This window comes from Lutjanus erythropterus, chromosome 3, assembly GCF_056507025.1.
Source record: "Lutjanus erythropterus isolate fLutEry1 chromosome 3, fLutEry1.hap2, whole genome shotgun sequence".
NCBI lineage: Eukaryota > Metazoa > Chordata > Actinopteri > Lutjaniformes > Lutjanidae > Lutjanus > Lutjanus erythropterus.
This window is the reverse complement of record NC_139319.1, coordinates 26,839,280-26,852,115: the sequence shown is the minus strand read 5'-3', so window position 1 is coordinate 26,852,115 and position 12,836 is coordinate 26,839,280. Positions and strand designations below refer to the sequence as shown.

The 12,836-nt window shown below is 39.3% G+C and overlaps 1 protein-coding gene across 1 annotated transcript in view; it reads right to left on the bottom strand.

Moving 5' to 3' along the window:
* Positions 1–12,836, bottom strand: part of LOC146330148 (alpha-1,6-mannosylglycoprotein 6-beta-N-acetylglucosaminyltransferase B-like) — a 159,364-nt gene that overhangs the window by 94,734 nt on the left and 51,794 nt on the right. Inside the window, exon 3 of the mRNA XM_084715636.1 lies at positions 11,438–11,588. Within this exon, the coding sequence (XP_084571762.1) occupies positions 11,438–11,588 (151 nt within the window). The remainder of the gene's footprint in view (positions 1–11,437; positions 11,589–12,836) is intronic.

Sequence of the window (12,836 nt, the reverse complement as noted above, 5' to 3'; positions counted from 1 at the left end):
GGACAAAAACATGCACCCTTGCATCAGTTAGGTCCTCTAATCTCACACTACCACACATCAAACACCTAAAAATTCTTCAAACAAGTAAATATCTCTCATCACTCATTTTCCTCTCATGATTAAGTCTCTTCCCTGCTGCAAATTCCTCCTCCTTCACTTCAGTTATGGCCTAGTCTCACTCTTCTCCTCTGCTTCCCCACCCTCCCCGTTACATCTCAACAGATGTAGAAGTGTTAGTGGGAGATGCAAATTGTTAGACACTTGGTTGGAGCGTGAAATAGAAAAAGACCTGCGCTTCTAATACCACTTCCTCTGTAGAGTGAGAGACTTCCCATTCACATAATAAGATGTGTGGGGAATGTGTGTTGATTTGTTGTGTCCTTATTGTAGTTCTGCATATTTCCAAAGCATCTGACTGCATGATTGCACAGCACGCAGAGTTAAGCCTGCATAACCACACATGCTCACACTACTGTGCTCATTATGTCCATTTAAATGATGTGATATCAGTGTGCAGTGTTTGTGTGTGTGTGTGTGTGTGTGTGTGTGTGTGTGTGTGTGTGTGTGTGTACCTTCCTTCTGTCTCTCTGGATTGTCTAATCAGCAGATGGTATTAACCCTCATTAAAATCCAGAGGCTTAAATGCAATGTAATAACACATCAGAGTCGATGATCAAAACTATTGATTGTGTGTGTGTGTGTGTGTGTGTGTGTGTGTGTGTGTGTACAGGAGGGAATGCAAGGCTGCTTAACTAACTAAATGCCAACAGCAGCTGCATGAGAAAGAACTAAAAGAAGAAAAAAAAGAAGCCATAAAAGTCACAGGAATTCTCAACAGACCATTAACATCTTTTTAAGTGTCATTTAGCATCACTAAGTGTGTTTGTGCCCTGTTTACTAACTAATTACTTATTCTCTAGTACAAAAACATTTTACAGATGTGCAGAAATGAATTTATGATGCAATGAGTATTCCTGTTGCATAAAATAAAAGCTTTTACATAAACATGATCTCTGTGCGTCAGCCTGTCTACTGTACATTCAGGGATCCTGGAGACATTTTATTTGTCAAAATCAGGATCTACATTTGAAATTTTTTTTATTCATTTTTTTTTTTATTGCTTTAACTTGTGTAATTCACGATTTCTACTTTGCATTTATATTATGTTTTTTGGGTAATTTGTCTTTTCCCTAGTCTAAAACTCAGCTGGCTGCACAAATTTCTGTGTGTCTGGCTTACATCTCTCAGTGGACGTCTGCAAATCACCTGAAGCTCAGTCTTGACAAGACCAAGCTGTTCTTCCAGGGAAGTCATCTCCCATCCATGACCTCTCCACTAACACTGAAAAACTCTGTGGTGCCCCTAGCTCAGATTGCAAGGAACCTGGATGTAATACTGGATCACCAGCTATCATTCGCTGCCAACATCACTGCTACAATGTTTCTTGATGCCTATACGAATCCAATTCAAGTCACTGATGCTTGCCTACCGTGCACACAAATGGCTCAGATCCATTTTACATCTGGGATAACAAAAACTCTTTCTATATCTCCCATTGTTCCCAACTATATCAGCTGAAGCAGTTCAGCTTATTTGTTAATGTTCTTGCATGATTCTTGCAATTTTGGGGTGTATCCACGTGTTTGAATGCACGTATTGTAAGTCACGTTGGATAAAAACGTAAGGCAAATAAATGTAATGTAGTGTGCTCCTGTCTTGTGTATGCTTGCCATAGATCCATCCATCAACCCATCCATTTTTGTTATGTTATGCAAGGTAGCTCATACATCCATCTTCCTAACCAGTGTCCTCCTGCTCTTCCTTGGAGATCCCAAGGAATCCCCAGCACAAATGGGGTACATTGTCCCTCCAACATGTTCTTCTGCTGCATGCTCTTCTTGAACAAACCAAGAAAACGTCCGCGGAGAAGTCTCCAAGATGCATCTGAATAACTTGCCAAACCACCTTAACTGACCCCCTTTGAAGTGAAAGACCAGCAGTTCTTCTGGATATGTGAGTTCTTCACCCAGTCTCCATGGGTGAACCCAGCCACCCAGTGAGGGAAATGTATTTTGGTAGTTTGCATCCATGAGCTCATTCTTTTGGCCAATACTCCAATCTTTTGAGCACAGGTGAGTTTTGGAATGTAGTAAATCAAGAGCTTTTCCTCCAGGCGCAGCTCCCTTTTCACCATAACAGTGTCAGCATTAGTGGTAATGCATCATCAGTTCACCAAGACCACAGTATACTTGAACCCCTCCACTTGGGAAACTGACACTCTCTAAACCCTGAAAAAGGCAATCCGCTGTTTTGTGGCAGAGTAGCATGGCCTCAGATTTGGAGATGCAGACCTTCATCCCTGTTGCTTCACACTCATCTGCACACCATTCAGTGTTTTGAATAAGTATACTTCAATGTTCAAACAATGTAGGAACATATAGAGCATAGCTGCACCTTTTGACGATGTGGGATCACTTCATGGTTCTTGCATTGCTCCACTGATGTTTTGGGAAAATAACTTTTTTGTCAGTTTGGCTAATAAGTGTGACTAAGTGCATTCCACTGACCCGATAAAAGTAGAAAATCTTCATAGAGTAAAGAAGCCTTTTCAAAGACACTCAGCATGAAAGCGCCTGAAAGAGTTGTCTAAATAAATGCTTATGACAGAACTAATTATAATTTCACTCCTTCATTACGTGCAAGTGAGGCGAATACAGTGTACACGTTAGTAAAAGTTATTACCTTATATTGTTTTATAATGAGAGCCAGCGTTATATTAGACTATAAAATTATATTAAAACATTAATATTATTACATGGAGCATTGCACAAGTTCCCAGCTGTACAGTATTACAGCTGCCATGGCACCAATCCTATAAAAGTTGCAATGTATTTGGCCTGAAGGACAAAACCTTGGCTTGGTAAGCTGGGTAACTCCTGTTACTCTAAATCTGTCTTTGGGGGGGTCTGACTGTGCAAGACTTGACCTTCTAATCTCACCTCTAATGCCGACTACAATGTGAACTCATCCCAAGAGAAGGACACACAGAAGCAGAAAAGAGTCCTAGGAGGAGAGACTAGGGCAAAGAAATGAATAAAAGGATGGGAAGGAGGCGAAAGCACTGCACAATAAAATCCAAAGAGGGCAAGAAAAAAAAGGACTGACAGTCAGAGAAACATACAGTGTAAAAGTTGAGGGTAACTGGAATAAAACCAAGCAGAAAATGAAGAGAAGATCAACTATCCACAGTAGACAGATTAAGAGTATCATGAGGACCTTTGTGTTAAAAAAGAGCAATGATAAAATGAAGAGATCCTCTGCGCCTTTGTGTGGAAGCCAACCAAACAGCTTGACTGGAACATTAAACGATGATTATGATCAAAGAATACAGGGATATGCATATTTGATAGACCAGTGTTGTGCACTACTTGCAATGAATACTCCCCCCCCCCCCTTTTTGATGAGTGTAGACAGTTAGCTCTTTTACAAATGAGGAAAACAAAACAGAAATGAGGAAGAGCAAAGGGACGACAAAACGGGAGGAAAATGTAGAGGGAGAAGAAATGACGTGAGGAAATCCACTGACAGATGCCAAGCAGAAGTAGAACACTGAAAAAAAAAGAAAGACAGAAGTGGTAAGAGAAAATCAATGACAACTAGAGGCAGAGTTTCTAAGGATACAACATCTTCTCATGTTCTCCTTATTTCTCTCTCCCTCCCTCTCTATCTAATGAGTTCATCCTCTTAAGGGAAGTGGACACTTCTGGCAGCATCCCATCAACCGAGGCTGACCAGGGCAAGAGGAAGTGGGTTTGTGGGTTTAGCTGATGATCCAGACTTGTGTTGTGGTGTTAATACTGTACATCACACTTATCAGGGCTTGTTCCACACTGCTTCACAAATTCCAACGCATATGTATAAATGCACACAGAGACACAAACTCTGTTCTTTCCAAGTGTGAACTAACCATGATAGCATCCACTGGTTTGTGCACAGTATAACATATGGCAACTTGTGCAGTGCTTGAATTCGACTCATCCATTCAACAGGAAATCATGGCAGCCTCCTGGGTCACAAAGTTTCTTGTACTACAACTAAAAATTTCAAAACATTTTAGTCCAGAAACAGGCAATGTAGTAACAGAATATTAATCTAGATTTGATCAACACTGAGTTTTGGGAGGCCCTGTAGGAAACCAAAACACAATGACTTCCGCCTGGTCGCAATCCTTCTCATATTATAACTAAACAGTACACTAAAACATGTACTAAAAACATTTAGGTCAGAAATATACAATGTAGAAGCAGGTTTTGTGAGCCCTGTGTGTTGTACTGGATGGACTCACTGAGGATGACTAGTCAATTATGTGGAAGCCCCGCCCTAAAGCATACCCTGCTTTATCGCATAATTTGTATGTTGGGAAACGGTTTCTCAAGGTTTTAAATCAGGTGACAAGTGGGGTCATTTTGCCATAAGATTGATGGCCATTAGTACGAATTCTGGTTTGAGGCACTTGAGCACTGGCTTCACTTTCCAGACACGGACACTCTGTCCACCAGAGGGTGACGGGGGTGGGATTTCCAATCCCATGAAAGAGTAAAAAAAAGAAATTCCTGACTTACTCCCTTTCGACTCCACTTCCATCCAATCACAGTTGATGCACTGGTCAGACAACAAAACAACATTATGTTCCAAATAAAGAAAATAGCATTTATTCATATCAGTACTGTATATTTATTTTAAAAACTGGCCTATCTTTATTTATTTATTTATTTTATTTTATTTTACCTTTATTTAACCAAGTCAATTCTTATTTACAATGGCACCCTAGCAAATTATGATTCCCACTCCAGTCCACTCCCATTGGCTCTTTTTCCTGTTCAGTCCCAGTCCCATGATAAATAGTGAAATTGACTCCCATCCTGTGGGGATCCCAGAGAAACCTCATGTCCCATGAGATTTTCGAAAAGGTCCATCAAGTGTCCACTTTATACAGTCTATAGTTTTTTCATATACACTGGTATAGAAAATTATGTTTGAACAGCATTGTTTATTCTTCCCTCTGATCTATGCACAGAGGAGCTAAAATCAGGAGAAATGAAAGGAAAGGAGAATTTAAGTGTCTGCTTTGTTGGCTACTTCCAGCAAAGCTGGAACATTGACTCGAGTGCTGTGGAGAAGAGGGCCTCCTGGGATAAAGGTTGTTACTGACAGAGCTTAGATGGGTGCTTAAGGGAGGAGAAATAGGTAAAGCCAAGCCAGAGCAGTGATCTTCAGAGAGCGTATGCCTAAGGGAAGACTTACCAATCTCCCCTCTCATCCGCTGCACAGTAAAACGTAGTGAATCAACTGCGCATCCTTTCCCCTTCCTTCATCTCCCTCTCTCATTTTCTCGGGCGCTTTGCTGTCGCCTCTCCTTCCCTCGCTCCCTTCCTCCCTTGTTATTTTCCCTCCGTTTTCTGCTCTAACGAGTGGCTGCCCCGTGGGCGAATCGCAGGCTGGGGCCTCAGACATCAAGTCCCATTCGCCGCTACACGAGAGTGTGTCAGCACCAATGAAGCTCACACGGAGATGAGACTCCCGCCCAGTCTGTGTGTGTGTGTGTGTGTGTGTGTGTGTGTGTGTGTGTGTGTGTGTGTGTGTGTGTGTGTGTGTGTGTGTGTCTTTCTGTGAATGCCTGCCTGACTGGCCTGGATTTGGGATATGTTTTTATAAAGCTCTCTCTTCCCATTTGCTCCTCTCCCCGCTGGCAAAAATCACACTTTACCACGTCACTCATAACTGACTACCTTTCTAACACACACTCACTCAAACCGTGTGTATATGTGAGTGCAAGTGGAAGAGACAGAGTCGTAAAATATAGTAAAAAGGGGCAGGGGGCAAGAAGGGAAAGGCAGAGAGAGCAATTATTAGTAAGAGATAGAGAGATGGAGGCAGGAAGAGAGCGGAAACGAGTGATGGAATGAAAATCATTGGACTATAGAGTGACTTAGGTCATCCCTGTCCCCGTCTGTGTGTGTGTGGCCATTAATCCTGCGGGCTACGTCCACGGCCAGGGGTCTGTGCCCTGGTCTCACGCCCAGACTGGTTTTTACAAGTGTAACCTCAAATGAACTAATACGTAGACACACATGCATGACGTGTATATACACTCACACACACACACGCAGACTCACACTCATTAAACACATTTTATTCTCCCTCAGCAGGGAGCCATCAAGGAACCTCATCAAGACAAGGAATGCGTGTATACGGTATGTGTGTTTGTATGTGCCCACCACAGTTTCTTTAGTCAACATCCTTTTCATTCTGTTCCCTGAATCAAAACTTTCACTCCATTTATAGCGGCTTCGCTTCAAGGATCCATTCAGTCCAAACCAAACAACACTGTATTCAGAAAATAAAATGGATTTTTTTTTCTTGCACTATGTTCTAAGTTTGATTTCATATTGTTCACAAAGCACTGCTGCTGTCGAAGAGAACAACTTTCAAGGAGAACTCATTTAAGAATCAAACAAAGAAAGGTGAACATCTTGTAGGAGAAGTTTATGTGCCCAATCTCTGAGCTTGGAGAAAGTTTTCTTTGGCTCGCCAAAGGATGTTTTGGTCTCTGTGGGGGAGTTTGATGTTGACTCAAAATGTTTCATGCTTTGCATCAATTTGTATAAACATAATTTTTTAAAAACAAGTCTTCAGATGCAAGTCATGTTTACAAGTTGCACATTTTAAATTCATATTTTTGAAGCTTAGATTTTTAAAGCTATTCAGAGGAGTTTTTCTTAACTGATTAAGAAACAGTCTCAATTTAATGCTGATGTCTATGACAACAGCAGGATTAGTTATTTCTATAGTTACTTACATCATGCTGAGCCTGTGTCGACATTTTCTCAGACACAGTTACAATGAGTAATATGTTATCCAGTTAAAAAGAAGCAGGAGGATTTTTGAGATATTTTTATTTTTGACGTCATATTTTGTGGTTATGGCAGTGGAAATACTAGCAATTTGTCCACAGAGGCCTCCAAAGTCAACATAACATAAATTTCCTTGTAATAGCTTTAAAGTAGCAATACTTCCAGTGAATAAAAATGTAAACAAAGTAAATCAGTGGTGGGGTGATGTAAATGTAAATGTAATATTTTCCAGAAATATTTTCTAGATAAATGTAATGTAAATGAATAAAAATCATATATTATTAACTAGATGCTGTTATTTTCATTATTAGTAATGTATACAGAGGGTAAACAAATAAACAAACATTTTGTGCAAATGGACCTCAACTTCTAAGAAACTAAATCAGCATTGCAATCTCTGCCATGAATGTGGGTAATAGGTTGAATGTAATTGTAATGGGGCTCCTGGTCAGGCTGAAGGCAGTGCTGCAGGGGATTAAGTCTGGGTGTCTGCAGCAGTGGCTGACTTTTTTTTTCCTTGTGCCACTCAGGCACCACAACTAAACCTTAACATTATGCTATTTTGATGAGCCATACTATAGTTGACACCCCCAAGACCAACTGTGCTCAAAAAAACAAACAAACATGCAGAGCAATTCATTAAAGGTGAAAATTAAACTAGATAGGCTAATTCAAACACTGTCAATTGAATAATCCAAATGCAGGAACATTTTCCATCTTTATCATCCATCCCACACAAAGTGAACCCAGCATCAGCAAGCTCTACTGGTATTCATAGATGATAATTTAAACATGATAATCATCAATTACACCAATTATGGTTTGTTAAAGACTAACTTATCTTATGTTCCTTCATTATGCTATAATTAAAATAACATATATTATGTTTCTTTCTTATGCTGTCATTATAATGATTTTATGGTATACTACAGCAATTTGTTAATATATTTTCAACTAATTTAAGGAGATGCTGCACTACAGTGGCCTCATCAGGCCTCAGAATCTGGGAAATTTATTTTCAAGGGATGTATTTTAACAACAATTACAGTGGGGTGGCTTCTTTGGAAACAAAGACATAATAGTTGCGAACTCACCAATGACAGCTGATTGTTAAAACGTGAATGCACTATAGAGAGGCAAAGTCATGCACCTTCCAGTGGACGACCATGGGACCTCATATAAGAAAAAATATGATTGGCAGTTAACAGTGAGAGAGGCTTGAATTGTGCCATGAATTACACATATGATGTTTGTCATTTTAAAAAAAATTGCAAGTCAAGAAAGTCACTGTTTGTTGTAAAACTGTTTAAGTATAAAACTGGTGAAAATACATAATTAGAAAGACTACACACCCCATGCCTTTCTCCCTCCCAAAGCTAACGTTAGCTGCTGAAGCTACAATGCTGTGAGTTCTTGTACCGGATATGTAGTCACACAAGTTATGGGTCTTGCTTGTTCTTTCTCTTCTCAGCTGATAAAAGGACCAGGCGTTGCTGGACATAACACATCAGGTAAGATAATGTTACAAGGGATGGGCATGCTGGTGTTGGTGATGTTTATTGTGCAAGAACGGTTTCAGGCTTCAGGGACTGTCCCTCCCTTTCCCCTTTCGATGTCCCCCATGGGACCTCACTTTTGAAAGCGTATATTTGGTAGTCAGTGGTGAGAGACAAATAATTTTTTATCCCGTTTGAACTGTGCCATGAAATACACATGTGATGTTTGTCAATTTAAAAGATAATTTTATAAGTCAAGAAAGTCGCACTTAAAGGTCTTTTGTTGTTCAAAACATAGCATTCCAAGATTGTCAGATTCTTTGTAAAACTCTACTATAGTTTTTAAAATGTGTATTAAATTAATGACATATATAAAAACAATAATATTTCCAAATCTTGAGTCAGCTTTTAGCAAACTTAAAATCTGTATTTTCAATTCCTCGATTACAGATGTGATTATGTCATCACAGAAACTACACGGGCCTACGTTAACGCTGCCATCAGTCTGTCACTGGCCCATGCCAACACTTGGTTGCCGATTCCTGTCAAAAGATACTTGCCACTGGGCCTAACAACTCTGCTGGGGAAACCCTGCTATTTGTTATTTAACCAAGTCGTAAGTTGACAGCAAGTCTGTTGGCTGAGGGCAAACTGTTCATTAAGCATACTCAAAACAGGATGGTCACACAACATTGATTTCAGCTCTTGTGTTTGACCCTAATTACATCCTGACCATAACCCTGTGTCCACTCAAACTACCCTCGAATTCATGGCAATAACTAGAAATTGATTTCTACTACAGTAACACATGCATGTGCCGTCCCACTGACAACAGACAGAGTTACACCCTTAGCAGGGCACTTCTCCCCAGTCGAGGCCTAAGAGTAGAATGACTTCCCCCACATTAAAGAGCCCATTACTAGACATTGATTGCAGTTAACACCAACGCCAGACCGTATTAATCGCTCCATCCTTCCGCTCTAGTGCCTCCGTGCAGATCTGAACCTGAGCGCTTATCCGGGATCATTTAACAAGGTTCGTGGTAGTGAGGGGATTTCTGTCAGTGTGTATCACATCACTCCTCCTGCACTGAGTTTAGTCAGGCTGTTTGAAAATGAAAGGAGTCTGAATGAAGAGGACGTTGGATAGAAAAGACAAATTGGATGTTTTGGTACTAACGGGGCAAAGAGGGGAGCAGCTTGATAAAAGCAGTAGCAAGCAAGGTCATACAAGTCTTGTCTGTTGCAGCAGCGATTTTGAGGTAATAGGCGGCAATTTCCACAAGCGATTGTAAGAGGGGAAAAAAAATGAGAGTGAAGATGAGAGCCAAATACAATAAGGCGAGGAGTGGAGAGGAGAGACGATAGAAGTCCTGACTGCAGTGAAGATAGAGAGGTGCTGTACGGTATGAATGACAATGAGGAATACATCTTAAATGTGATGGTGTAATTACAGTATTTTATGTGTGTCAGCTACAAAGGATGAGCAATCTTACAAAGCTCAACCAGCTGCATGCTTATACACACCTGAGCAACCAAATCACTCTTGATATACTGTATAATAAAAGAGCTGATTAGCATGTGTTATCTCTATATTAGCAATGCACAATTTGCATATATTTTTTCATCTATGGGGGGACAGGAATCTTATCCATATTTATTAAATCATTGGATTTTTTAATGTAATACTAAATACTACAGCTTTGCTTCAGAAAAAGTAATTCAATTTCATTTTAAGTGAATTTTTAAAATGAGATTAAATCTAATTAGGTGTTTTCACAGGAGGATTGAAAAAGAATGTTACATACGGTTGCTTTATTTTCAGCTAACAAGATGCAATAGGGAAGCTGATTAAGTGTTTCTTTTTACACATTTTCTCATTGCAAGGTGAAAAAAGATTGATCTTGAATTACTGTAACTCTGCTGAGTTGCGCACATGCAGACACTATGACAAAATGAAGTCTTATCAGTAACATAGAGTATCGTGAAAATTACTTAACTATCATTTTAGATATTTACAATTTGACAATAAATAAATAAATAAATAAAAACAATGAAAAATGAAAAAACAAAAAACAAAAAAGATTGTAATGTGATTAAACATTTCTGAACTATTTAGTAGAAAAAATAGAAGTATCAAACTATATATAAACTATAAAAATACTTCAACATCCAATTTTTTTTGCTATAAACTATTGTTGTCCCAATACTGGACTTTCTAACTTCTTTACTTTGAAAAATGCTGATATTCAATACCATTTTCAACAACATGTGTAAATGTAACAAATATAAAATACAAACAAAAGTTCAGTGTTTCACTAATCATTAGAAACAAAATACCTAATTTATGTTATGTTGTAAATTCTTCATGTTCAGACATTTATGTTCAGAGACCTTTGCTTTGAAACTGTATTTTGAAATTATGGGTTTGTTTTCTGCTCGTGAGTTATGATCAGTTGTTTAAGTTAGTTGGTGTAGAAGTCATTGATGATTTAAATTGTATTACAGCCATTAGGTTCATGTAGCACTCTTTGTCGGTTGTTCATGATGTGGCATTGTCTCATCCATGTTCAGTACGTTCATTGTATGTTAGTAAGGACTTGTTTCGGTAATTAGCCTCACTAGGTGCTGACTGGCTAGCCTAGCTTGCTTTCCCTGGATTACAGTGAACACAAAGTTAGCATTGTTTTCAGTGTGATATCATAGCAATAGTAGTTACTGCAACAATTGATGTTTAGTATTCATACAGTCACACAATGAGTATGTCATTCTCATTTTACAGTCTTTAAATGCTTTGATATAACTGGTTAGAAGCTGGCTTTCCAACACTCACCCTTGCAACATCTCCTCTGTCACCATCAGAAAGAGGAGGGAGTGAAAGAGCACGTCTAGTACTTGTATATTGACACTGCAGACAATGAGTATTGAAACTGTTTCAAATATTCAGAATCAATATGTATTTAAACATCTATATTTTTAATGATTACCAAATACATTAAGAACTGACAGAATCAAACCTCAACCTCACCTGTTGATAGCAGAGCTGAGCTCATCCAGGCGCCGTGCTTCGGTGGTGGAGGTGTTGTCCAGTTTGGACAGGCTGTCCATCCTCTTCAGAATCACCTCCAGCATGTCACTGATCTTCCTCAGCACACCACGAGACTCGACGCCCCCCAGCACTGAATGGAGGGAGACATGGAAAGAGAGACAGGAGATGAATGAAAAGCTGGACGGTGGAGCACATAACACACTTATAGAACAGCATGCACATTAATCACAAAGCCTGCAGCTCTTCTGGCTAAACATACTGTAGTTGACTTTAGCTTTGTTCTTGTTTTGGACAACTGTCTCTTTCCACTCCACTGCAATGCTGATCAAAAGGAAATTTCTGTCTGCTGTCTGCCAAACATCCACAGTGAGATTTATGGGAAAACATTCACAATCTACCTTCCTTACTTTAGAACGAAAAAAAAAAAAAAAAAATCAACAACTTCTTTCAACTGAGATTATAATGGCTTTTTAAATGTAATAATACTTTTAGCTGATAACTATAAATGAAAAAGGGAAGAAAAGGAAGAGGTTAATGAAAATTTAAGAGGGAAATCCAAACGTTATCGTTTAGTGCAGTCAAATGCTCCTTGGATGATCTCAGCTATTCTGAATTCAGGGAATGTTATATGCTGAATCCTTTCATGGGCTTCCTGACTTGTTATCAGGGGTGATAAATGTGAGTTAATAAAAGGTTATCAGCCAAACATTTCCAATTGTCCACCAAAATTCTGTGTGAATTTCATCAACTCATTTAACAAAATTTTCTCTGATTTTTTTCTGACTCTGAGTTGTTGTTCTGATTTGAGGGGGCATGACATGAATTTTTCAAATGCAGGATTTAAAAGCCACAAGTATCCAAAGAAAAGTGGAGTCACAAATGTTTGACCACACCAGCATCTGACTGGACCAAAGTGACATTTAGAGATACATTTACCTGCGGTTTAATGTGCTGTAGCTGAACAGCTTATTAACTATCTAGCCTGCAGACTGACACTAGCAGTGCACTTTTCCACAGTGAACGGTCACTCGATCAACAAGCAACATTAAAGTTCAGAACGAGATGTGTGTTCATGTTTGTAGGTTAGCTAAGAAGGAGACTGAAGAGGGAAAGCTAATGTGTGTTGTTTTTTCGAGCAGGTGGGTCTTATGTTGTGTAGCTGCTGTCTGGCTCAGGGTGACTGAGTGATCTGCTCTGATGCTGACATTGCAGCTTTACGCAAGGCTGTATCAAAATAAGGTCTCCGTTTATGCAGACAGACAGTGGAACCATATTCAAACACAGGTCAAGGTATTTACATGGATACGTACTGTGGCAGACAAAAAACACTCATTTCAGTTGGACTTTCGAGAGTGATCAGTTCTTTTTAAAAGGTGAC